Source organism: Zingiber officinale, chromosome 9B, assembly GCF_018446385.1.
Source record: "Zingiber officinale cultivar Zhangliang chromosome 9B, Zo_v1.1, whole genome shotgun sequence".
In the NCBI taxonomy this organism is placed as follows: domain Eukaryota; kingdom Viridiplantae; phylum Streptophyta; class Magnoliopsida; order Zingiberales; family Zingiberaceae; genus Zingiber; species Zingiber officinale.
This window is the reverse complement of record NC_056003.1, coordinates 40591375-40617908: the sequence shown is the minus strand read 5'-3', so window position 1 is coordinate 40617908 and position 26534 is coordinate 40591375. Positions and strand designations below refer to the sequence as shown.

Below are 26534 nucleotides of genomic sequence, written 5' to 3'. Positions count from 1 at the left end.
CCCCTCTAACTCATAAAGTCTTAACAACAAAGTCTAGAATTTTAAAATATTGATATGGTGTGAAATAGGGAAGTCTTAAGAATCTTTTATAGTGTTGATGAGTGAATATATATGATGGGCCTAGGTAATTTAATGAGCTTGTAATAAAATATTTCAAACTTGTAAATTTTAAAGACTCAAAGCTCTCTATCTAGATTATGAAATCCATGTCTGATGTCATGGTTATACTCTGGAGGATGCTAGGAGTGCAATGAATTTGATTTGAAATATTTTTAAGATGCTTAAAATCATTAGTGAGTTTTGACTCACTGATGGCTGTTTACAATATTTGAAAATTCAACTAGAGGATTCTTATAAATCCAAATTGGTGATGTTGATGAGTGGGTATGACATGCTTAGATCTTTTAATAAGTTCGTGATAAAATATTTCCACATGCTTTGAACTTTGAAGTGTCTGCCGGCACCACATGCATTTCCACATCAGTATGAAAATCAATCATCTGCCTTGTCAAGCCAACGAGGCATTGCTAGGTGGGAGATGTATCTTGTAAACTGAGCCTCAACAAAGTTCTTAATTTTTTCATTGTTTAATGACGGAAGTCAACATGTACAGAACTAAAGTCGATACGTGCTGCTTGGACGACCACGTAAGTGCATTGGATGCATAGATTATTATTGCATTCAGTCTTGCTTCTTACTCCCGGATTCGGCGCATGCATTATATATATATATATTTAAGCTCTATTAGTCAATGGACATCCAAATTAAGGATATCATGCCATCTTAATGTTAGTTTGATCTTTGGAGTAATTAATAGCGGAATCGAGCTCTTTGATTTTTAAGTTTCAATATGCATATGCATTTGGAGTTTCTCATGAAAAAAATGTTAATTTATACAAATCCTCGAGATCACCATGTATCGATATGCTTGTAAGCTTCCTTAGGGGATAGATTATCATCACTATGAAGATTTTAAAATGTCCATATGACATGACAACCCAATTCTAGTGGGAGTATGGATCTTTAAGATTTTATTAATAAGCTCATGGGCAAATAGAGATTGAAGAATAGAAATAAGTTTCAAGCTTGATCACGTCATTGTCTAGGGTAGATGGTTTTCATCCTTGCCAAGATGCATATATGGGCAATGTCTTTTAGATTTATATAGGAATATATTACCGATAAAGTACGATCTCATGACTTAAAAATGAACCCTAGGTTAGGTTGGCCAAGTTTGAGTGATATTTTTTTTTTTATCACCCTTGGTTCGAAAAGGCCCGCAACACAAATTTATCCTCTCAATAATATTGAGAAGTTGGATCGATTCATAAATTTTGAGTCGTATTGTGTCGGTCATGAGGTGACAAGTGTTAGCTTCCCGAACATTCATCCTCTTATCATCTTCATCTATCTCCATATCTAATGAAATCATTGCGGATCACACCATTTAATGTGATGGATTAACCTCCATTGCTTCAATTTTGTGACCTATTCCTATTGACCCATGCACATGGCCAATCATCAAGAGTAGGACCAACACAAACATGGGTTAATTATAGGATGTGAAAGGTTGGCTCATCCTTATTAATAGTGGTGACTACAATGTGAAACTATTGCTTTCGACTTTGCCTAAGATTTTGATCTTACCTACTCGTGTTTAGACCTTTGATAATTTGATCACTATTCTTTAATTTGTAAGTGTGGAGCACATTGGCTCAGAAACAATATAAGTGAGAGCTTTGATGGAAATGAAATTTATGTTTAAACAGAAAATACGATTAATTAAGGGGAGATTAAGGACTCTTTCTTTTCTTTTAGGTCATCCACTAGGTTACTCTTTTCTATAACATCCATGATCATTTGGTTGGTGCATCAACTCGACCAACGGCTTGCGGATGGTTTTCTGTTATGTCATGATTGGTGCAATCGCCTCAAAAGATTTGATTATCAAACTCGACTTCATAAAGTGTGATGATAATCCTTAATTATGCTATGGTTGAAACAAGTCTTACAAAACTCGACCATCGAAATCAACTCCATAACTCCCACTTGGGCCTAGACTCAGATTGATATCCTCAAGAGGGAGAGTTGATATCCTCAATTGCCATATAAAGAGGAATGGACATAAAAAAAGTTATCCTAAAAGGAAATGTGACTAATGTTATGAGATGCAATTTAATTAGATGAAACTTTGTTTAGTCTAGTAACATCTTTAAAAGAACACCCTACCCTGGTTTACAAGATGGTCTTGCTAGCATCCTATCAAACAAGGATGCTCGGCCATGTCGAGCTGATTTTAAAATCCTTGAAACTAGAAAAGGGATTTTTTTTTTTTTGAACTTTTGAAGCCAAGTGATGAAGATATTGGAGTCATTAGCCAAATGATCTCTTGAATTCTATGAAAATTGTATTGAGGACTACCTTCCTCATCGAGAAATGAAAAGTTTGAGATGTCTTTTTTTGTCTTCCATAGATAGATGTACATGTAAATACTTCTGTTGAATACATGTTGCTTAGCTTCTTATCCTTTTCCCTGTAACAAAGAGAGATGAATATCGATGTAAATAGAACAATGGAGATATTGCATTAGATTTATATCAAACAATGTTTAAAACTGTCTTAGATGTTTAATTTGGCATTTTAGAAGCCCATTTATGATGGCCAAAGACTATTGATATAGACCCATTTTGTATCGCACTATGATATCAAATAAATTATCAAATCCCTCTACACTAATATAACATAGGAAATGATCTGGATCGCCTCTTATAAAGAATGTAACAGGATTGATAAATCTTAAGACCAAGTTATTTGTAAATGGAATGTTTTGGGGTTTGGATTTTTGATATTGAAATGGCGGATTTGTGTTGGGTGCTAAACCTAACAAATGAAAAGCAATGCATGTAATTAAAAATTTAAACTAGCTAAACTACAATTGTGGGAGAATTAAAGGAAACATAAAGTAAAATATACATAATCTAACCAAACCTAATTGCAATCCAAATTAATGATAAGAACTTAAAGCATTCAATGAAATAAGCATGCAAGTAATTAAAAGAATTGAAATGCATTAACAAAAGTAAACAAAATGTAAGGGGCAATTAAACAAACACATAACAAGCATGAAAACTAAACTAATCTAAGCCCTAAAGATATGGAAATGGTCAGGGTCTTCTTGGTCTCTGGAAACCTTGCACGACCGTGTGGTGTACACGACCGAGGCTTCTTTTGGCTTCAAATCTTGGCACGGCCGTGTGAGGTTCACACGAACGAGGTCACTTCCTTTTCTGTTGCAACCACACGACCAAGGATCTCCACACGGCCTGGGCAACCCCCCATGGCTGGGTCGTGTGAGGTTCACATACAACACCTTCCTCTCTAGCTCCGCTTGCAGATTTGGCCTCGAACATGAATCCTTCACCAAATTTGACCCCTGTATACAGAAAATGCACAAAAGTAGATCTCTGAACAAAAAGAGTAAATATGCTAAAAGGAAAGCTGGAAGTACGAAAATGCATAGATAAAGCATGCTCAAAGTATGTGAATGTGCGTCCAAATATGCTTAAAAGTGTATATAATCTACGCACATCACCTCCTCTAGAGCAACGATCCTATAGTGGCAAAGAAAATATAATGAACGATGGAAGATGTAGGTGGATTATTGATGCATGGCCAACATAGGAGTACATAATCTTCAATGGGTCATAACTTTTGACTCGGGATTCAGAATCAGACTATGTCTATACTCACACGTGTATAATTTAAAAATCTATGTTTGTAACTAGAAAACCTATAACCGCCAAATTTTGGGCCCAAAAAACACCATTTAAGTTCTTTTCGAAGAATCCAAATATTTTTTTGTTATTTTTAGTAATTATATATGTATGGTATTTAGGATATTTTTGGTATGTTAGGTATTTATGGATTAGAGTTTGTCTATATAAGCATCTTGTTTAACTATTTGAGGGATTATCCTCTATTCTTAATAAAGTTTCATTTTTTTGATAAAACCTATAGCTTTGGTTTTTTAGCAGGTCTCTCTTTGGTTTTTCAACGGTTTCTCTTCTTGTCTTCTCCTCAATTCCCCATTCTCATCAGTCTACAGGATAATCGCTATCCTACCTAGCATCAATTATTCAACTAGTAACTAACTGAGAAAGGAAACTAAACAATGAATGAGAAAAGATGACCTTCATCGTATTCATACATGTATATGATAATGTAGTCTAAAAAAAAAAGCTAAAGAAGTTCTAAAGTGCCAAATACATGAGTGAAACTCACATGCAAGAGGATAAAGAATAAGCTTATTAAGACCTTCACTATGTATATAAAAATTATTAAGCTTAATCTATCAAGGTAGAATCCATTGCTACACCAGAAACAACATGCAAGCAAAGTACCCAATCATGTCAATCGATCTAAAAACTCAACAGTCAAACTTAAAAAACTTTTATATTCTCAAAGTATTATGAGGGAACATACAGATAACTGCAAAACAAAACTACACAAAAGTATAAAGCAAGAAGCAAAGTATTCAAAGAAAAGCAATCAAAGCAAAGTAACAAACAAGGCAAAGCAACAAAGAAGTATAAGATCAAGGAAAATAAGAAAAAAGAAAGGAAAGGAACAAACTTCCCTTTATTTCTGGTAGCTGAAGGTGATTCAATAATAGAAGCTAGGCTAGAAGTGGGATGGTTCGAGTGGAGGTGAGCGCTTTCTTCATGTAAGCAGTGTCATTAAGGTTTGCTCCCTCCATCGTCGCCTCCTTGAAAGTTCTCCAAGGTGATTGGAGACGGTTCTATTGGTGCAGCGGCGAGGCCGGTGAGAGGGCGCAACGTCTATAAAAGAAAAATAAAACCTTTCAATGTTTTTCCAACTAAGATTAGTAGCACTATCACAATAATTATAATCTCAAAAATGACAACTAATAAAAAGATGAGGCAAACAGATTTGACTTAGTTACAACCTAGGTGGTTGTTAATCCATGGCAGTTACAAAGCTCTACTAGAAAAATCTCCTTCTCTGTAGGTGGAGAAGTCTCTTACACTCTTTGAAAAGCTTAGAAAAGAGTAGGAAATAATTATAGTAGTTGTTCTCAAGTTGTTATTCTATTTCCTAGCTCCAGGGGCCTTTTTATAGCTCCTGAAAATCCTATCTTTAGCTTGAGGGTGCCTCCAAGGAGGATGGAGGGCGCCTCCAGCAAGGCAGCAACGAATAAACCTTTATCCGCTGCCAACATCTACTTTGGCCAGGTCGAGGGTGCCCTCTATACTCATGGAGGGCACCCTCCGTCTGCAAATGGCGGAGGCACTGGCGCACCTTGGAGGCGCCCTCTTTTCCCATAGAGGACGCCTTCAACAGCCTTTACAGCCTCTCTATGCTCTGTTGCTGCTTCGATCGCTTGGGTGATTGCGGCCAACCAAAATAGTGCTCACCCGAATCTAATTTTCAGCCTTCTCCTCGAGCAGGCTTCCGCTCCCGCTTCTCGTCCTTCGAACGTCGCACACGTTCTTCTCATCCACCAGTGTACTCTTCCGCAGCTTCTCGTCTCTCGGACGCACCGAGCTCGTCGGCTCTCTCCCGTACAGTCCTTCTTGTTAGACGCATCTTCTGCTCGACTTCCTGTACTCCTAAGCTCCTATACACTTAGACGTACGGATCAAAACCAAACAGGACCCAACCTAACTTAGTTAATCACATCAAAACAACCACGGGGTCCAACAGGTTCAACTTGTTAGAATGTATACTAAAAGCCTAGCTTTTTGTATAAACATTTATTTTGAAATAACAATCACATTGGTCAAATGTCTGCATTTAGTTAAATGCAGTTGTCTATGTAATTTATATTGTAGATAACATGGTGTGTGGTGTCACACAAAAGATCATGTTATCAGTTCCTTATAAATTATAAATAGTAGCTCACAACCAAGATGGATTGGGATAAACCATTGGAATGGTTATAGTGTAATTTGGTATTAGTTTATCTTGACTATAAAATTACACTAGTACACTATGTGTGTATTGATAAGGACCATTTGAGGTTGTTCTTTTATACTGACTGCATAAAAGAACACAATATCTGTTATTATGGATGTGCGTACTCTTAATCCCGATATAATAACAATCACATATACTTAGTATTTATTTCTTTAATTTATAAATGGGTGAAATTTATTCGTTAAATCAATAGGTCTGCTAAGTTAGAAAACAATATTATTTATATGGTGTGTTGTTGATTATAGAAGGAAACTGTGTCCTATTTATTAGGATGATGATGTCCCCTTGAGGAGCTCATAAGGATTGTCATGTAAACCCTGTAGGTGGACTTAGTTCTGACATGACAATGAAATTGAGTGGTACTACTCTTGGAAATAGATATTAATTAAGTGAGTTGTCAGTAACTCATTTAATTAATAGGCATTCGATATCTTAAGCACAGGGAGATTAATGTACTCATGATAAGAAGGAGCCCATAATGTAATATGAGATTGGTGCGGTAGTTCAATAATAACTCTTTAGTGGTATGAGTTATTATTAATGAACTTGAGTTGAGTGTTCGGGATGAACACAAGAAGCTCAAGCTCATCAGGAGGCCAAAACTAATTCCTCCTCTTGGTCCCTGCTATAGCCTTTATAAAGCTTTGCATTCACCCGTTTTGATTTTCCTTCCTACCCAAGTAAGGGGCCGACCACATCCTTGCTTGGTGCCCAAGCAAGGGGTCGGCCAAGCCTTGCTTGGTATCCAAGATGTGGGTCGGCCAAGCCATGCTTGGTGCCCAAGCATGGGGTCGACCATAATAGAAGAGAAAAGGAAATTTTTATTTAAAATAAAATTTTGTTAAAATCTTTCCTTTTATAACTTTCTACAAATGATTAAAAGAGAGATTTTAATTTTGTTAAAATCTTTCATTTTTTGTAGTTATCTACAATGGTTTAAAAGAGAGATTTTAATTTTGTTAAAATCTTTCCTTTTTGTAACCAACCATTATAGGAATAAAAGGAAGATTTTGTTTAAAACAAAGTTTTGTTATAATCTTTCCTTTTATAGCTATTTACAATGGTTTAAAAAGGAGTTTTTAATCTTTTCTTTTTTGTAACAATCCACAATAGCAAATAAAGAAAAAATTTGTTAAAACTTTTCTTTTTTAGCTGCTAGCAAAGAATATAAAAGCTAAGGAGGGTGGTGCCCAAAAACATAACCTAAGCTCTCTCTCTCTTTAATTCTCTTGTGTAGCCGGCCCTCTTCTATTGTTTTCTTTCTCTTGAGGTCGGCGACACCTTGCTTCAATCTTTGTGGCCGATAGTGCTTGGATGAGAAGAAGAAAAGGTTCGGGTGCTTTGTCTTGGTAGATCGTTGCCCACACGACGTCCAAGAGGAGGAGAGGAATACAGCAGAAGATCAAGAGGTCTTTGTCTACGAAGAAAGGTACAACTAGTTCTTTATTCCGCAGTGAAACTAGTTTAGTTTTTCTTTGTATGGGTCCTGAAATACTAACACAAGAGGCTATCGATTTTATGCTTCAATTGAGTTCTCTGTAGTTAAACCTAGGGTTTAGTGTAAGGAGTTTAAATATTCAAGTTCTTTGAAAGGCTTTGTCTAGGAAGTGGTGGATGATCCCATAACCAAAAAGGTCGAGTGTCTCGCCAACGACCTGGAAGCCAATCCTTGAAATAGATATTTAATTAACTTCTGTAATATAGTTTAACTTATGAAGAACACATGAGTTAAACTTGGATTAATAATGTTAAGTTTTATTTGCAATCCATGTTTAACTTTTGAAAAACACATGGGTTGCTAGGAAAAGTTCTGTACTTGTACAAATTTTTGTACAGGGGAAACAGAATGGAATTCCGAGTAGCGCCAACAATTGGTATCAGAGCTAGTTTCTGCCTCTGTGTGTTTGGTTTCCAGTTAAATTATGCACTTTTCATACATAAATTTAGGCAGGATAATAGTATGATGTGCAAATAGATTAACTCTGTGGTTGCAGGCATCCTAGTTCCAACTATTATGGCCCAATTGAGTTTGTGTGTGATTGGACCCTCGGGCATGTCGAGGGTATTTTATGTGTGTGCATGATTGTAATTATTAAATATAGTAGGAGCTGTATTAGTTTTTAGGATTTTATATTCTGTTCGATCTAGATTACATGTACATTCCCTTGTGGAATATAGGATCAATAAATATAAAATTTTATTTTGTCGCGGATCGTATGCTTGCGAGGCATGATGCTATTTGAGGACTAGAGGCGTAGCGGAAAAAGAAGCAAGATAGACGCGACGACATGACCCGTTGGCGGCGGCTAGGGTTATTGGCACACGGAGGACAACTATGGATGAGGACATAATAGTTGGAAAATTATTTTTCATATTTATTGCCTTTTATGTTGTTTATATGTGATGTGTGTGTGTGTGCATGTTAAAATTCCTCACTTTAAATAACTAAGTGGGAAAGGAATTATTTAAATTCCACGGTCTCCATTACTGGTTTGTAAGTGATGCATTCAAACTTACGCATTGATTTTGAGTGTCTTCCTCCACATCGAATGAGTTTAATTGCAGATCACTAGATCAAACTTCCTTTATTGATGATTATAGGAAATTATTTAGGTTTGTGTGATCTTCTCCATCTGAAGGGGCACAATCCTATTTAATGGACTAAGTATCAAGTAATGGTATACACTTAGGCACACTTAATAGTATCCTCCTCATCGGAGTCATTACTATTATTTGTGTGACCGAAGAAAAACCAACTATTAATTTTATTTGTCATAAAATTAGGTTGACAAAATAGTAAAATTAATGGGTAAAACCCTCTCTTACAAATATTTAAATTTGTATACATCCACACTATCGTTGCATACAAAATTCACGGTATTTTGAGGTGTTGGTGAATTTAAATGATATTATTTGAGGAATCAATATTATTTTAAATTCTAAAGTTTTGACCAAATATTTTATGGTTCTTAGGATTTCAAATGACTTTCAATCCTCTTGCTGATATATTGAAAGAGAACAAACTTACTAATCACAATTACATTGATTGGAAACAAAACTTGGACTATCCTCGCAAAAGGGAGAATAATAAAGGTGTATCTTATTCATTAGTTGTTAAAACATGTTTAGCGGTGTTATCTACCAGTACCTGGTGTGTAGATACAGGAGCCACTGATCATGTCTGCAATTCATTGCATGGGTTCCAGGAAACTCGACAACTATATGAAGGGGAAATCACCATCTACATGGGAAATGTTACAAAAGTGGTGACTGTTGCAGTGGGAGATGCTTATTTATCCTTTGATAGGAATAAAATATTGATTTTGAGAAATTATCTTTATATACCAAGTTTTAGAAAGAACTTTATTTCAGTTTCCAAACTATTTATGAATGGATATTCTGTTTCTTTTGATGACAAAGTAGTTGTCAAGAAAAATAGGGTAGCTATCTGTTCTGGTACATTGGCTGACAATTTGTATACTCTAAATCCAATAACTCCCACGATGTAACAAATGGAAATTAATAACACATCTTCTAATTCAAATAAGAGAAAGCAGCCTTCGGAAATGAACCAAACATATCTTTGGCATCTAAGGCTAGGTCATATTAACTTAAGTAGGATTCAAAGGTTAATAGCCGATGGACTTTTGGGTTCATTGGTGGTGGAAAACTTTCCAACCTGCGAGTCTTGCTTGGAAGGAAAAATGACCAAGAGACCTTTTAAGGCAAAGGGGTATAGAGCCAAAGAAGTGTGAAATTGGTTCATTCTGATTTGTGTGGGCCTATGACTATCCAGGCAAGAGGTGGTTTCGAATATTTTATCTCTTTTATAGATGACTATTCGAGATACGGGTACATTTACTTGATGCACCGCAAGTCTGAGTGTTTTGATAAGTTTAAAGAATATAAGACTGATGTGGAAAAACATCATCGTAAAGGTATCAAGACACTACGGTCTGATCGTGGTGGCGAGTACCTCTTAGGAGAGTTTAGGAGTTACTTATCAGAGGTCGGGATTCAATCCCAACTATCTTCATCTGGTACACCCCAACAGAATGGTGTGGTAGAACGAAGGAATAAGACTCTTATGAAAATGGTTAGATCAATGATGAGTTATTCAGAATTACCAAATTCATTTTGGGGATATGCTCTGGAAATGGCAGTGTACATTCTGAACTTGGTACCTTCTAAGTCAGTACCCTCTACTCCCACAGAATTATAGAATGGGCCTAAGCCTAGTTTGAATCATATTCAGATTTGGGGTAGTCTAGCACATGTGCTGAAGGAAGACACTGATAAGTTTGAATCATGTATAGAAGTTCGCTTGTTTGCGGGTTATCCTAAAGGAACGAAAGATGGTTTATTTTATAGTCTTAAAGATCAGAAGATCATTGTTAGCATCAATACCCAATTTTTAGAAGAGGACTATGTAATGAACCACAAGCCCATGAGTAAAATTGTTCTTGAATAAATAACACATCCACTTTAGTACCAACAGTATAAGATGAGATACCAGAAGAAACTGCAACACGTGTCACAAATGATGCACAATTACAAGCAGTGTCACGTCGTAGTGGGAGGGTTGTTCGGCAACCTGATAGATTCATGTTTTTGGGAGAATCTTTGGACTTGATCCTTGGTGAACATGAACTTGATCCTTGGACATATGATGAAGCACTCCAAGATAAAGATGCAACATCTTGGCAAAGTGCAATGAACTCTGAAATATAATCTATGTACTCTAATCAGGTCTGGGAGCTTGTAGAACCACCAAATGGTGTAAAAGTCATTGGATGTAAATGAGTCTATAAAAGAAAAAGAGGGACAGACGGGAAGGTGGAAACCTTCAAAGCAAGGCTTGTTGCAAAAGAGTATACTCAGAAAGAGGAAATCGATTATGAGAAAACCTTTTCGTCGGTAACCATGCTTAAGTCTATCGGGATTCTTTTATCTATTGCCGCTCATATGGATTATGAGATTTGGCAAATGGATGCCAAGACAGCTTTCCTTAATAGAAGTCTTGAAGAAAATATCCATATGAAGTAACCAGAGGGATTCATTGCGAAGGGCAAAGAGTATCTTATATGTAAGCTCAATTGGTCTATCTATGGACTGAAGCAAGCTTTGAGATCTTGGAATATTCGGTTTAATGAAGTGATCCAGTCTTATGGATTTATTCAGTGTCGGATGAGTCTTGTGTATACAAGAAGAGTGACAGAAACGTGGTGATATTTCTTGTACTATACGTAGATAACATTTTGCTCATTGGCAACAATGTCAAAGTGTTGTCAGACGTAAGGGTATGGTTGTCCAAGAAGTTTGATATGAAGGATTTAGGAGAATGTGGACATATTATTGGGATCAAAGTAATAAGGAATCGCAAGAAAAGAATGTTGTGCTTATCCCAAGCTTCATACATCGACACTATCCTAGCTCGTTTTAGCATGCATAACTCCAAGAAAGGTTTTCTACCTTTTCGGCATGGAGTACTTTTATCTAAAGAGATGTGTCCTAAAACATCAAAGGAGATAGAGGACATGAAGGCAGTTCCTTATGCTTCGGCAGTAGGAAGCCTAATGTAGGCAATGCTATGTACGAGACCGGATATCTGTTTTACCGTGGGTATGGTTAACAGATATCAAAGTAATCTAGGACAGGAACATTGGACTGTCGTAAAGCATATATTGAAGTACCTGAGAAGGACTAGAGATTATATGTTGTTTACCAGGCAGATGATTTGCTCCCTGTGGGTTACACGGATTCGGATTTCTAATTAGATAGGGACAATAGTAAGTCGACCTCAGGGTATGTGTTTACTTTGGGAGGTGGAGCCATAGCATGGAGGAGTGTTAAGTAGAAATGCGTTTCAGACTCCACCATGGAAGCTGAGTATGTGGCAGCCTCTGAGGTAGCCAAAGAAGTTGTATGACTTAGAAACTTCTTGATGGACTTAGATGTGATTCTTGGTTTGCCCAAAATTATCACAATTTATTGTGATAATAGTGGTGCAATAGAAAACTCGAATGAACCACGAGCCCATAAGGCAAGTAAACACATTGAGCGCAAGTACCACCTGATACGAGATATCGTAAAGAGAGGAGAAGTTGTTGTCGCAAAGATTGCATCAGAAGATAACCTAGCAGATCCGTTCGCTAAGGCCCTTCCGGTGAGAGCTTTTGATGGGCATGTTGAGGGAATGGGGATCAGATGTATGACAGCGTATATGATAGCATAGTCTTTTAGTATAAGTGAGAGATTGTTAGAATGTATACTAAAAGCCTAGCTTTTTGTATAAACATTTATTTTGAAATAAGAATCACATTGGTCAAATGTCTGCATTTAGTTAAATGCAGTTATCCATTTAATTTATATTGTAGATAACATGGTGTGTGGTGTCACACAGAAGATCATGTTATCAGTGTAAGGAAATAGGTTGTTAAACACGCAAACGCGTAGCGAAAAAACCTATTTCCTCCAGAAGATCCATGCGAAGGGAGAAGAAAATATATACTAAGTTTACATAGGAACATAGCATGAGAGACTATACCTTTGTAGCGTGCTCACGGACTCCCAATAGCTTAGATCACAGCACGATCTCGCGTTCGCGCCTCTACGGTATCCACACGAACAAGCGTTCGTTTGTCTCACAAACTCACAAGATGGAGAAAGGTTGTGCTAGCAACCTATAGAGTGGATTTCGGCCAAGAGGAGAGGAGCAATGAGAATGAAGAGAAATTTTGCCAAAATGAAGAGAAAAACACTTAAGTATTTACATCCAATGAAAATACTTAATTAGCATTAATAGCCTTAATGAGCATTTGCACTTCATTAAGGACCACACACTTGTAACTCCTCATTTCAAATAACTCCTCATTTCAATTTTGAAAATTGAATCAAATGTATCATTGAATTTTGAAATTCAATGAATGCCTCATTAATCCTCACTTGAGTCTAACTCAAGTCTCCTTGCTTGAGTCTAACTCAAGTCTAATTCACTTGAGTCTAACTCAAGTCTAATTCAATCGAGTCTTACTCAATTAATCTCATACAATTCAAATTCAATGAATCACATTTCATTAATTTGAATTAACTCCTTGAGTCTAGTTTGAATTGGACTTAATTCAACAATTAGATCCAATTGAGTCTAACTCAATAAGTCCAATTCGAATAAGACTTAATCCAATGATTCATCATATGAACCCATCTCCAAATCTACTTGTTCTTTGTGTGTGACCCAATAGGTTCTCGTAACGTTGGCAATGTTCCTAAATCAACATTTAGATACATAAGCAATGGATGACATCTAGTAAGGCATCATTGCTACTCAAGTGACGAAAAGGTCAAGATCCGACCTAACCTGTCCGTGGTTATTATCTTGTATGACTTGGTCCCTCTATTCTTGATATCTAGATTGATCAATGAGGCATAGACCGTATCATCCTTTTATCAACCTTTGTGTTTCTTGATCTCTAAGTAGACACACTCAATCAAATAAGCTCAATATCTCATATTGACTCATTTGAGCATGGTCATGCTTTCTTTGTATCCTACTAACCAAGGGGCCCACAGATATCGCTTCTATCATATGGAAGGGATAGATCCCATCACATCACTCACATCCCTCCGCATAATTCATTGCATATCCAGTGATCGACTTTATTGTCCACCTTTTTACAGGTGACGTTTGTCGATACCAAAGTACACAACTCCTTATGTAGGGAACCGTAGTGACTTCAGTTCTAAGGACTATTCATACCAATAGTCACATGAGAATATTTATGACACTCATATAACGATCCATGAAACATTCTCATGGCGGGTCATTCAGTATATATTCTCTAATATATACCCCTGTGTCAACCTGATATCTCATATCCATGACTTGTGAGATCAAGTCATCCGTCGACCTACATGCTAGTCTCAATGCATTAATATTGTCCTTGTATATTAATGCTCGACTAGGAATAGTTAAGAGTAGTGTTTTCTATAATATCTCACTATCAATTCAACTAATTGATATACTATAGATAAGAACCTACTACCCAAGGACATTATTATACTTATTCAATTGGCACTAAACTGAAATAAATATAATAACCAATTTTGTCTTTTATTAATAATGATATATGATACAAAATGAGCCCTTTACAATCATCTCATAATTGGTACTAGGGCTAATACTAACAATCAATTCCTTATAAATTATAAATAGTAGCTCACAACCAAGATGGATTGGGACAAACCATTGGAATGGTTGTAGTGTAATTTGGTATTAGTTTATCTTGACTATAAAATTACACTAGTACACTATGTGTGTATTGAGCAAGACCATTTGAGGTTGTTCTTTTTATACTGACTGCATAAAAGAACACAACCTCTGTTATTATGGATGTGCGTACTCTTAATCCCAATATAATAACAATCACATATACTTAGTATTTATTTCTTTAATTTATCAATGGGTGAGATTTATTCGTTAAATCAATAGGCCCGATAAATTAGGAAATAATATTATTTATATGGTGTGTTGTTGATTATAGAAGGAAACTGTGTCCTATTTATTAGGATGATGATGTCCCCTTGAGGAGCTCATAAGAATTGTCATGTAAACCCTGCAAGTGGACTTAGTTCCAACATGACAATAAAGATGAGTGGTACTACTCTTGGAGATAGATATTAATTAAGTGAGTTGTCAGTAACTCATTTAATTAATGGACATTCGATATCTCAAACACAGGGAGATTAATGCACTCATGATAAGAAGGAGTCCATAATGTAATATGGAATTGGTGCGGTAATTCAATAATAACTCTTTAGTGGTATGAGTTATTATTGATGAACTTGAGTGTTCGGGTCAAACACAGGAAGCTCAAGTTCATCAGGAGGGCAAAACCAATTCCTCCTCTCGGTCCCTGCTGTAGCTTTTATAAAGCCTCGCATTCACCCGTTTTGATTTTCCTTCCTACCCAAGTGAGGGGTCGGCCACATCCTTGCTTGGTGCCCAAGCAAGGGGTCGGCCAAGCCTTGCTTGGTGCCCAAGATGTGGGTCGGCCAAGCCATGCTTTGTGCCCAAGCATGGGGCCAGCCATAATAGAAGAGAAAAGGATGTTTTTATTTAAAACAAAATTTTGTTAAAATCTTTCATTTTATAGCTTTCTACAAAGGATTAAAAGAGAGATTTTAATTTTGTTAAAATCTTTCCTTTTTTGTAGTTATCTACAATGGTTTAAAAGAGAGATTTAATTTTGTTAAAATCTTTCATTTTTTATAACCAACCATTACAGGAATAAAAGGAAGATTTTGTTTAAAATAAAGTTTTGTTATAATCTTTCCTTTTATAGCTATTTACAATGGTTTAAAAAAGAGTTTTTAATCTTTTCTTTTTTGTAACCATCCACAATAGCAAATAAAAGGAAAATTTTGTTAAAACTTTTCTTTTTTAGCCGCTAGCAAAGAATATAAAAGAGGAGGAGGGTGGTGCCTAAAAACATAACCTAAGCTCTCTCTCTTTTATTCTCTTGTGTGGCCAACTCTCTTCTATTGTTTTCTTTCTCTTGAGGCCGATGGCACCTTGCTTCAATCTTTGTGGCCGGCGGTGCTTGGAGGAGAAGAAGAAAAGGTTCGAGTGCTTTGTCCTGATAGATCGTCGCCCACACGACAACCAAGAGGAGGAGAGGAATACAGCAGAAGATCAAGAGGTCTTTATCTACGAAGAAAGGTACAACTAGTTCTTTATTCCGCAACGAAACTAGTTTAGTTTTTCTTTGTATGGATCCTGGAATACTAACACAAGAGGCTATCGATTTTGTGCTTCAATTGAGTTCTCTGTAGTTAAACCTAGGGTTTACTGTAAGGAGTTTAAATATTCAATTTCTTTGAAAGGATTTGTCTAGGAAGTGGTGGATGATCTCATAACCAAGAAGGCCGAGTGTCTCGCCAACGACCTGGAGGTCAATCCTTGAAATAGATATTTAATCAACTTCTGTAATATGATTTTACTTATGAAGAACACATGAGTTGGACTTGGATTAATAATATTAAGTTTCGTTTACAATCCAAGTTTAACTTTTGAAGAACACATGGGTTGCTAGAAAAAATTCTGTACTTGTACAAATTTTTGTACAGGGGAAATAAAACGGAATTCCGAGTAGCGCCAACACAACTATAGCATCTACTCTGAAAGTGGAATAATTGAAGTAGAAGTAAAGATCACTCTTTCCACCTTATACTATTTGAAAGTTCTTCCAGGAGGTTAGAGATGATTCAAGTGTAGTCTGAGCGTGGAATGCTTTTAGTTGAAATTCAAACGGTTCTCTTCACCATTTTTCCATTGAAGGTTCTTTCGAATGATTGGAGGGGGTTTAGTTGGAGTATCCACTTTGGAAGATTGATTATTGTATTTGATGTTAGATTCTTCTTCAACAAGAATGTTTGAGACTTCAACTTAAATGAGAGTGTCCAGTTTGGGGGCTTCTAGCTATTCTTCACTCGTGTGGGGATTAATTCATCATATTTGCTTGCTACCACTATCCCACTTGACTTCTGGTCAGGTTCGATATTCTAAGCAATGATAACTAGAGATTGTTCATCCTTCTCTGAATATGCACACTTCAAATGGACAGGGAAGAGCTCGAATTCTAGATCATGTGGTTGCCTAACCGAAGAAAATAATTCCTAGGGTACTATCTCCTCTACAAAATCATCTATAGAAAAACTGCAAGCAAGTTCAGTTGGCAACACACAAACATTATCATCCATATCTAGTACAACAACAACATCAAAAATTATGCATGCAACATTCATATCATCAACTTTTGTAACAATAACAACTTCATCAAAAATTTTACATGCAACATCAACATTAATATCATCTGAATAGGCATCATCTACAACTTTATAATTGTAACACAAAGAACTAGAAGTCATGTAGAGTAGCAGAATTAGATACAAGATTATCACAAACTATATAATCCATCTTCTCAAGCACGTCGATACTAGTAGAATGGTCTATGAGAGAAATTGACTGGAGTCTCATGCTTGTAGTTGGCTGATGGATGATGCAAGTTGATCCATATGAATCTACAAATTCTTTTTTTGATGCATCAGCTCATTGCTAGGACCGAAGAATATATGTTGCTTGTTCCTGCATTTGAAATATCATTTGTTGTGTTTGATGTTACTTGATGAACAAGCTCTTTTAGTTCTTGTATTGAGATCTTTACTTGACTAAGAGTAGGAGTTTGCTCACTGAAATCTTGGAATGCCCTCCATGAAATTTGCTTGACTTGCTAGAACAACTCTGGTCCGTTAAGCATCAGGTCATTCTGAAATCCCAGTAGAATCTAATATGCTGAAAAAGATTGATTAATCTGTTATTGTGTATCCTCTTACTCAAAATTTGGATAATCTTTCCAACTAGGAATATATGTATTAGGAACTGGATCATACACATTTTGTTGTTGTGTATTTCCATACCTGAAATTTAAATGATCTATCCAACCCAAATTATAGGTATTTGACAAGTGGGTTCAGAAGTATTGATGTTGCTCAAGAATTTATAAGGTTGATAGTACTCAGTTGGATGATCACTCCAATCAAGAATACAAGTATTGGCAATTAGACCACACATGTTTTGATGTTGGCTTTGGTAGTAATGAGGTTCTATGAGAAACATATCAGCTTGCTGTAGGATGGGGCATTCATTAGTTGGATGAAGTGGATTGGCACAAATAGTATAGGTGCTCATTACTTACACTGGTTGTATGGTCTAATTGAGCTATTAAGATTGGTTCATTGTATACTGTCTCAGAAAAAACTTATCTCATACAATTGACTCTTCCTATTTTGTTACTCAACACCAAAATCATAAGCAATTTTAAAGCCTCCAAATTGTTGAGAATAGGAATTTAATGTTGTTCATAGAATAAGTTCCCTGGTCTTACTCTGAATACTAAAACAAACAAGATCAAAAGATACATAAAATATACAAGACACAACACATAGATACAAGAAAATACAAGAATTAAGGCCTTAAATAATTTTTAAATTTTTATGACCTCCAATAACTATGGAATAATTTTTTTTTGAAGAATTAAAAGTGGTTTAAACATTGGAATTTGGCCAAAATAGGTAATTAGTCACAACAAAGCAATGAATATTTATCCTTGCACCAAATTCATCAACCTGAACATTTTTAGGACAATTGGAGATATTAAAATTTCATCAATCAGAAAAATAAAATAGAAAATAAAAAACAAGCAAAAACAATCTTATTATCAAACACCGCTAACACTCCTTAGCAACAATGCCATTTTGATATAAATTTATTTTGTGTTGCATTACAATATCAAATAAATTGTCGAACTCCTCCACACTAATATAGCATAGGGAATAATCCGAAGCGTCTCTCATAAGGAATGTAACGGGATTGATAAATCTTAAGACCAAATTATTTTGGCACTACACGTAATTAAAACTCTAAACTAGTTAAACTACAATTGTGGAAGAATTAAAGGAAACATAAAGTAAGGCCTACATAATCTAACCTAACCTAATTACAATCTAAATTAATGACAAGAACTTAAAGCATTCAATGAAACAACCATGCAAGTAATTAAATGAATTGAAATGAATTAACAAAAGTAAACAAAATGTAAGGGGCGATTAAACAAACACATAACAAGCATGCAAACTAAACCAATGTAAGTCTTTAAAATATAGTGGAGATCTCTCCCTCCAATGGATGAATGGTTGTGGAATGAACCAAGCTTCAATACAACAAAACTTGTGGACGAAAGTGGAAGCACCTCTCCTAACTTGGATGCAGCCCCGGTCCTTCTACTCAAGAGGCCCTGGGCGAAATAATAAAATGAGATCCTAAATAAATTTTTAATAATATATAATTTATCTACAATGACTTCTTCTAGTATTTCTATTTGCAAAATCTTCTATAATATTATCAGTTTCAAGATTTTCCGAGATGTCTTTCTCACTACATAAAATTGTTAATTTTTCTTGAGACATTGACGATCTCATATATGTTTTTAATAATTTTAATTTTGAAAAACTCCTTTCAGCCGATGCTACTGTATCAGGTATAATCAACAAAATTCTGTAAATAATTGCTACATTTAGATAACAATCTACACTTTGAACAAATTCAAAAATATCAATTGCAGACATTATCATATTTGATAAAGTCGTTTATAATATTTTAGAGAGTTACAGTTTGGTCCTCAGGTATCAGGTATCCTCACCTCTGGAATGTGCGACGGAGATCTGAAAATAAAAAAGGAAATAAGCAAACAGTTCGCTGGTGAACTGAGACCAGAGGAGAGCTCCAAGTGCAGCAAAAGAGTTCTTCTACTTGTTAATAAACTTCAAGGCCTTCGACCACAGGAAGAGCATGAGCAAAGAGATGATGAGGCCATGGGAAATTAAAGGAAGTAGATGGTAGCCGACGAACTCGAACAGAATCCAAATAGCAGTGGCACCATCGAGTATTCCAGCTGAGATCTTCTTGTCCCTCCGTAGAATCAAATTAGCAGCTAAAATGGAACGCTATAAATCAAATTGATGAAGCAAAGAAACAATTGTTTACTCAGGACAATGAAATGACCTAATTTTTACACTATGAACGAAAATTTTAAACTAGTTTGCCTTGAACGATGCAAAATACGATCGAGAATTCACAGCCGAAGAATAAAAGTACACGAGTACTCGAATTGGCATGGTGTCGTTCTGTGACGCGTTCCCCACATATCATATAAATCCTAAAAACTTTCCGCAACTGGAAACCCAGCCATTATTATACTAGCAACGAGCATAGCGCTGCCCCTCGAAGCAAATAAACAACTACGAATCAAGTGCAGATCCGATCTACACGATTTCAGACAAAATTTCTGCCAAAAAAATCCAAACATCGACGAATTCTCTCCCAAAAGAAGACAAAGAAACTAGATTTTCGAAGGAAAAAGTACGATGAGGATACCAAAATGAGTTGGATCGAAAGGTACCTTGGCCACCGCCGAAGACGTGGTGAACGGACTTCTCAGTTCTCCCTGCCGAAGAGGCGGAAGACCTTGGCTTTCTCATGCAGCAGGCGGCGTCACACGGCCGCAGCGAGCTTTTCTTCGCTCAGAAGCAGGCGGCGGCAGAAGCAAAAGCGGAAAGCCCTAAATCTGATTTTAATTCCTGATTTCCTGCACTACACCTATTAAACTTAAACATAATATTTTAAAAAAAAATTCGGGCCCCCCAAAAATCTAGGCCCAGGGCCATCGCCCAGGATGGCCCTCCTCCAGGGCCGGGCCTGCTTGGATGAGTGCTCATCGATGACAAATTCCAGCAATGAATATGGTAATGCTTCTCCTAACAAGGATGAGTGCTTCATGCGGAATAGACTTAAGCTTCGAGAACACAAAGCTTGTGGATGAAGATGAGCTTCTCCCTAACTCGGTTGAGCTCATCAATGGAGGCTGCTAGCAGCTATGTTCTGCCAGTGAAGCGAGGAACAATGGGAAGCACAGCCATGTTTGATGCTGGAGGTTGGCCTTCGACTCTGTTGTGACCAAAGGATATTCACATATCTCTATAATGACATGATCATTGTCCACTTTTGGGCTAAGTCCTCATGATTTTACTCTTGGACTCTACCCAAAAGGTCTCATGTTAATGAAGATATCATACATCCTTAAAAACCCATGATCTTTTCCATATCTTTCCAATATGGAACTTTGATTGAATTCCCAACAATCTTCCCCTCAAACGAATGACCAACTCTCATGGTATAGGCTTCCCCTCGAGCATCCAATCACTCTTGACCTGCTTCGGGTCTCTCCGTGAGTATTCGGTCACCCTGACTTGCTCTAGAACTTCCCCGCAAGCATCCGGTAATCCTAACCTACTCCGGGCCTCCTTACAAACATCTAAATCCGATCACTCTTGACCTGCTTAGGGTCTCTCCACAAACATCCGATCACCTTGACTTGCTTCGGACCTCCCCACAAGCATTCAGTCACCTTAACCTGCTTCGGGCCTTCCCCGTAAGCATATGGTCATCTTGACCTCCTTTAGGCTTCCCCACAACTTCGTTTAAGGCCACCCTACAATCCATATGGTATCAGGTCTAAATCATGACTCTGATATCATTTGTTGTAACCAAAGGATATTCAAATCTCCACAATATTATGATATTATCCGCTTTGGACCTAAGACCTCATAGCTTTATTCTTGGACTCTACCTAAAAAATTTCATGTCAATAGAGATATCATACATCCTTTTAAATCCTTAATTTTTTTCATAATTTTTTTAATGTGGAACTTTCATTAAATTCTCAATAGACTCTAAATTGTGGGGAACAATAAGGGACATGGCTAGATTGTGTCAGGGGGTACAACTAGGCCGTGTTAGGAGACACGGCTAGGCCATGTTGACTTCTATTTTATACGTTCAAGGCCCCCTTTGATACCTACAAAATAAGATACATTCATATTTCAGTAAAATGACTATTAATCCATACTAGTACCATATAAACACGGAATTAAATATATAGAAGATGATTAAAAATATTAAATATAAAAGTTAAAATGATATATCAATATTGTTATTATTAGCAACTGTCACAATATCAAAAAATTTACAATGACCAATTTAAATCATCTCAAACTTACAACTACAATCAGTGTTGCAGCTGCATCGCATAGGCAATGGAATTCTACACAAAAAATTATTATTGTAAATTTAAAAATTTTTCCTATCATAGAGCGCAAGTTGATATTCTTTGTATCAAATAACTCTTAGAGACATCCTAGTTGTGGGATTGACATCGATCTTGGAATACATATCAATATAAGATAATTAAAAAAACAAAATGATAATCGCGTTGCAAAAACATATGATATGATAATCGTGTTGCGGAAACACTTTTGTGCAACTCACCACTGTTTTTAAAATAATAAATAATGTTGATGTCTCGCTAAAGGCCAATCAAGACTTTATATTCCTAAATCGAAGAGGGATCTTCACATAGGGTGGTCACATGGTTGCTCGACACAATGGGATAATAGGATGGAAATGGAGGCATCCCCAAATCAATAACTTTACCTACTTAAATTCATTCGAAGACCAAATGAATCTTCAATATTTTAGAACTCTTAGAGTAGTGTAGAGAAGTAAACTTTAAAGGTGATGAATTACTTAAGTTTGAAGTCAAACTAACAACACAAACTCAAGCCAAAGATGGAGAATTAAACTGAGAATCAGATTTATAGCGTGAGTAAACTAATATGAATCAAAGAAAAAACAGAGCCAAATTTCTCTATTTTGTGTACAATACAAATTTATATTTGAGTTATTTCCCAAGTCCAGCTTGCTCATTTACAAGATAACTCACTGATCAAAATCAGCCATTTGCACAATATCCTTCAAATGAAAAGCGAGCCCTGCCCATGGGAGCTCCCCTCACAGCTGACAGTCCCTGGTTCAGCCTTCTCGCCTGTTGCACCATCTCTTTCATCCTCTGCGATGATCACACAACAAACCTTTTACGATCCATCAAAAAACTTAATTGTCATCTGCAACCGCAAACAAATTGATAAACAGTGCCTGCCTTGTCATCTGCATAGATCTTGAACTGGATCTTCTGTTTCTGCAGTTGTTTCTGGTGCTGTCGGCCACTGCCGCCGAATATGAAGATACAAACAGTAGCAGCAACTGCTGCCCCAATACCTGTCAATCTCCAGTTACAACCAAAGTCCTTACCTTTCAGTTCAGATCCTGTGCGATCCTTCTTTTCCTCCTCCTCCTCCTCCATGGCTTTGTATTCAGCTTCTTCATCTGTGTGCATCTCCTCTGCTGGAATTACTGCAGGATTCTCCACCTTCATTGAGAAGTAGCCAGTATTGGCTACAGGTTGATTGAGAAGCTCAGGCGGTTTGGTGCCATGGCTGCTCGGTTCTTGCAACAAGCTGTTGCTGTCTGGGAGAATCTCCCAGTCTTGCAGGTCAACCTCTGGGCATGTCTTTTCCATTTGAGAAGAATACTGGGGAGGAGAAGAGGACTGTCAGAATTAGGGGAAGTTTTTGGTGATGTCTGATGGCCAGAGGCTGAATTGGGGACTTATCCTTTCAGTTCTAATCAGTGGAGAACTTGGAGAAAGGGACTGTGCTGGTCTGGACCACCTGTGAAAAAAATTATATCCTGTTAATCCACTGCTTTTCAAGGTGACTTTCATCGAGACATGAGTTGTCCACGAAGATCAACTATTCTCGGTGCATGATTGATTAGAGAAATCAAATCGCCAGGGAAACAATCCTAAAATCCCTCCTTTTAGATATGTCATTTAGTCTTTACTTCTCCTTCAAATGCCTTGGGATGAATGTCAAGGGGATGAATGTCAAGGGAGAATGAGTGTATCATCTTTTGCCACATGATTGATTAGAGGAAGGCCACTAGAATCTAATAAGGTGACAATATTTTTTTTCTTTGAATCGTGTCTTTGGGTTGAATGGACAACTCGAGTGGCTCATATCGGTTGAGTCATTGGTCCAATCAACTCAGGCATCAAGTCGGTATGTGAAGCTAAATATAGACAACCAAGCTGATTCGGAGCTAAAGTGAACCAAATCTGGTCAACTGAAAAACAAGTTGCCTTGAATCTGAGTGCAATCAAGAGATCCAATCCGATCATACTTGGCAGTGGCCTTCTTTAAGTATTGGGTAGCTTCATATTTATAAAACTGTCAAGAATACACAAGAAGACTACTTTATTGACAATTATCATTTTATCACATCGTCGCATGGAAAATTCATGTACATAGAAAGCGAACTGCAAAGCAGCGAACAATGCGTCTCTTATTATCAGTCCTAAACTAGCTTCTTAAATTAATTGTAACAGCGGGAAACTAAATTGGTGTATGTTTGATACACAGCAGAAGATTAAGCTAATGAGAAAGAAACACACAAATTTGTTTAGGTAATTTAGTTACAACCTCTCCCTCGCAGAAGAGCTGATTGCAATCACACCATTTGCTGTAACAAGGGCATCGACTGGAATGTCGGTCGGGGACATTGGTATCACATTCTCCTCGAGAATTTGCACGGAGTATGCAAGTGCAACTGCAAGGAGCCAAGTAAGAAATAATAAAAATCAATAGAACACTTTAATGGGTATCAATATAATTATAACTGTGAAGAGGTGTTTTGAGTAGTCCATGCTTAGGGATGACACAATCAACCTGTGCTTTAGGGTAGATCTGCGTATAATTTAGTTGGGTAGAATATCAGTAAAATTGGACTTAAATACCCATCTCGGAGCTAAACCATGTTTGAATTTGGTGAACTTTGTAGAATTCTCAGGCACCCATCAGTTTGGCTAACTGTGAATTATGCTCAACTAGAAGAACAAGAACTTCAATCACATTCGTGTTCCGAGATGCTCGTCAGTTTGGTTAGCTACATCATGGTCAGACTCAGATAGTGAGTACTTTACACAATTAGTGAGTACTTTACACAATGCAATCCCTATCCGTGCAACTTGACCTTTGCCGTAGATCAGTTCGCAGTGCAAAGCAATAATAAGGGAAAAAAAATCCACATTGATAAATTATACCAGGTTATTTCATCTTGTCAATAATATTGGGCACATTTACAACAAGATGGAAATGCAATGGTGTCTTTTACCAGAATTGATGGCAAACATGATATGAGGTTACCTCGAAGTGGCTGTTTCCATTTTCGCTGATTAGCGAGCTCTTCATATTTCTTCAGGAAAACATCATAGTAACTGCAGCATGCACAAAATGTAGATCATGCCATACAAATAAAAGTAAATAGTATATCAAATGCTGAGAATATACTTCTTAAGATAAGACTTCATGATTGATCTAGTGAGAAAAGAAGGTACGGAAGGATTTGGCTTCTGACTTAATGTGATGTTAAGGTGGCAAGATGAATGTCGCAACAATAACTTAAATAGAACAGTTAGAATAAAAAGTTCGTGATTGGTAAGGGAAATCTCACACGAAGAATCATGGACTATTACCCCTATGGAGAGTTATATCCTAAGAAATATAATTAATTGAGCAAAAATAAAAAAGGGCTCCCGTTTTTTCATTATCATCAAAGGGCGCTCCATGTTGTGGAAATATTAAAAAGGACACCGCATCCCTAAATTTCTTCCCCAATTGCCCCTCTTTACCTGGCCGGTCCAACATTTGTAACACAAGCCGGCTGCCCAGAAAAACCAACCCAAAGCTGCTACATTTTTCAACTGTTACATGATGCAAATCTGATCATCCCTAGGGTTCATGGAACACAAAGCCAGATCAATCTAGGTCCATGTAGCATTTTTGGCCTAAACTGCTACATGATGCAAATCTAATCAGGTGTGAAAGACGAATGCATCTTACAACTCTCTATGGTCCAAAAAACACAATTCAATGATCAAACAAGCATCCAGATTGGTGTAAATCCATGTAGCAGTTCTAATCAAAAGTGCTACATGACATATCAATTTGGTTAAAAGTGTTGCATCATGAAGACCATTTAGTTTATATGAGAGGCAGACACGTAAGTTACAAGTGTTGGACTGACAGGATAAAAAGGGCAATTGGGGAAGAAATTTAGGGATGAGATTGTAGGTGCAGCGGAGGCCAGCAAGAGGAGGGTGAATTGCTGAAATCAAAAATAAACTATACCCTCCTCGGATTTCAACTCAGAAAAACAATAGAAAAATAATAAAAAATAAAGAAATAGAAATTAAGCAGAAGACAGGAATTTAACCTGGTACAACCAAGAGGGTTGTTAATCCAGGGCAGTGACAAAAGCGCAGTAGAAGATCTCCTTTTGCTGAAAGCGGAGAAGTCTTTTACACTTTGAAGCTTAGAACTATTGCTAGGAAAGACTATACAATTGATTGCTTGAGTTGTATTGAATTCCTAGCTCCAGGGGCCTTTAAATAGCCTCTGGAAATCTGATCTCGAGGGTTCAAGGCGTCTCCAATAGGGGTCCAAGGCACCTCCAAGGGGTGAGTGGATAAAACTTTATCCGCAGCTCAAAACGGTCACTTTGACCTGTTGAAGGCGCCTTCAACAAGGCTGAAGGCGCCTTCAAGCTGGAGGCGCCTCCAAGCTGGCAGCTTGAATTCCAGCTTGCTTCTTTGCTTCGCTTTAACTTCCGACGCTCCGATCTTTTGGGTGATTTCGGCCAACCGAAATAGGGCTCACCCGAACCCAATTTCCGACCTTCTCCTCGAGCAGTCTTCCTCCCCGACTTAACGTCCCTCGAACGCCGCGCACATTCTTCTCGCCCACCGGTGTACTCTTCCGCAGCTCTCTCGTCCTTCGGACGCACCGAGCCCGTTGGCTCCCTTCCCGTGCCGTCCTTCTCGCTAGCTGCATCTTCCGCTCGACTTCCTGCGCTCCTAAGTTCCTGCACACTTAGACACAGGGATCAAACAAAGCAGGACCTAACCAACTTGGCTGATCACATCAAAACACCCACGGGGACCAACAATCTCCCCCTTTTTGATGTGCAT

At 37.2% G+C, this 26534-nt stretch overlaps 3 protein-coding genes across 3 annotated transcripts in view; all 3 read right to left on the bottom strand.

Moving 5' to 3' along the window:
- Positions 1–19232: 19232 nt before the first annotated feature.
- Positions 19233–20091, bottom strand: LOC122022960 (reticulon-like protein B1). Its single transcript, XM_042581061.1, has 3 exons — positions 20013–20091; positions 19364–19544; positions 19233–19275 (listed from the first exon to the last, which is right to left on the bottom strand). Exons 1-3 carry the CDS (start codon positions 20089–20091, stop codon positions 19233–19235), a joined length of 303 nt encoding a protein of 100 aa, XP_042436995.1.
- A 2147-nt stretch (positions 20092–22238) lies between these two features.
- On the bottom strand, positions 22239–23189 carry LOC122023581. The gene is made up of 2 exons (XM_042581757.1): positions 22608–23189; positions 22239–22517 (listed from the first exon to the last, which is right to left on the bottom strand). Exons 1-2 carry the CDS (start codon positions 23025–23027, stop codon positions 22401–22403), a joined length of 537 nt encoding a protein of 178 aa, XP_042437691.1. The 5' UTR covers positions 23028–23189; the 3' UTR covers positions 22239–22400.
- Positions 23190–23849: 660 nt separating this feature from the next.
- LOC122023580 (5-formyltetrahydrofolate cyclo-ligase, mitochondrial-like) overlaps positions 23850–26534 on the bottom strand; it is a 31083-nt gene continuing 28398 nt past the window's right edge. Inside the window, exons 6-7 of the mRNA XM_042581755.1 lie at positions 24712–24782; positions 23850–24115 (exon numbers count right to left, since the gene is read on the bottom strand). Coding sequence (XP_042437689.1) covers positions 23982–24115; positions 24712–24782 — 205 coding nt within the window. The 3' untranslated portion in view covers positions 23850–23981. The remainder of the gene's footprint in view (positions 24116–24711; positions 24783–26534) is intronic.

Coding starts and splice junctions, on each gene's coding strand:
- LOC122022960 (XM_042581061.1), bottom strand. CDS start 20,091: ATGAGAAAGCCAAGGTCTTCCGCCTCTTCGGCAGGGAGAACTGAGAAG. Junction 19,545..20,012: donor CGTCTTCGGCGGTGGCCAAG/GTACCTTTCGAT, acceptor GTTCCATTTTAG/CTGCTAATTTGATTCTACGG. Junction 19,276..19,363: donor GCCTTGAAGTTTATTAACAA/GTAGAAGAACTC, acceptor TTTTATTTTCAG/ATCTCCGTCGCACATTCCAG.
- LOC122023581 (XM_042581757.1), bottom strand. CDS start 23,027: ATGGAAAAGACATGCCCAGAGGTTGACCTGCAAGACTGGGAGATTCTC. Junction 22,518..22,607: donor AGATCTATGCAGATGACAAG/GCAGGCACTGTT, acceptor TGATCATCGCAG/AGGATGAAAGAGATGGTGCA.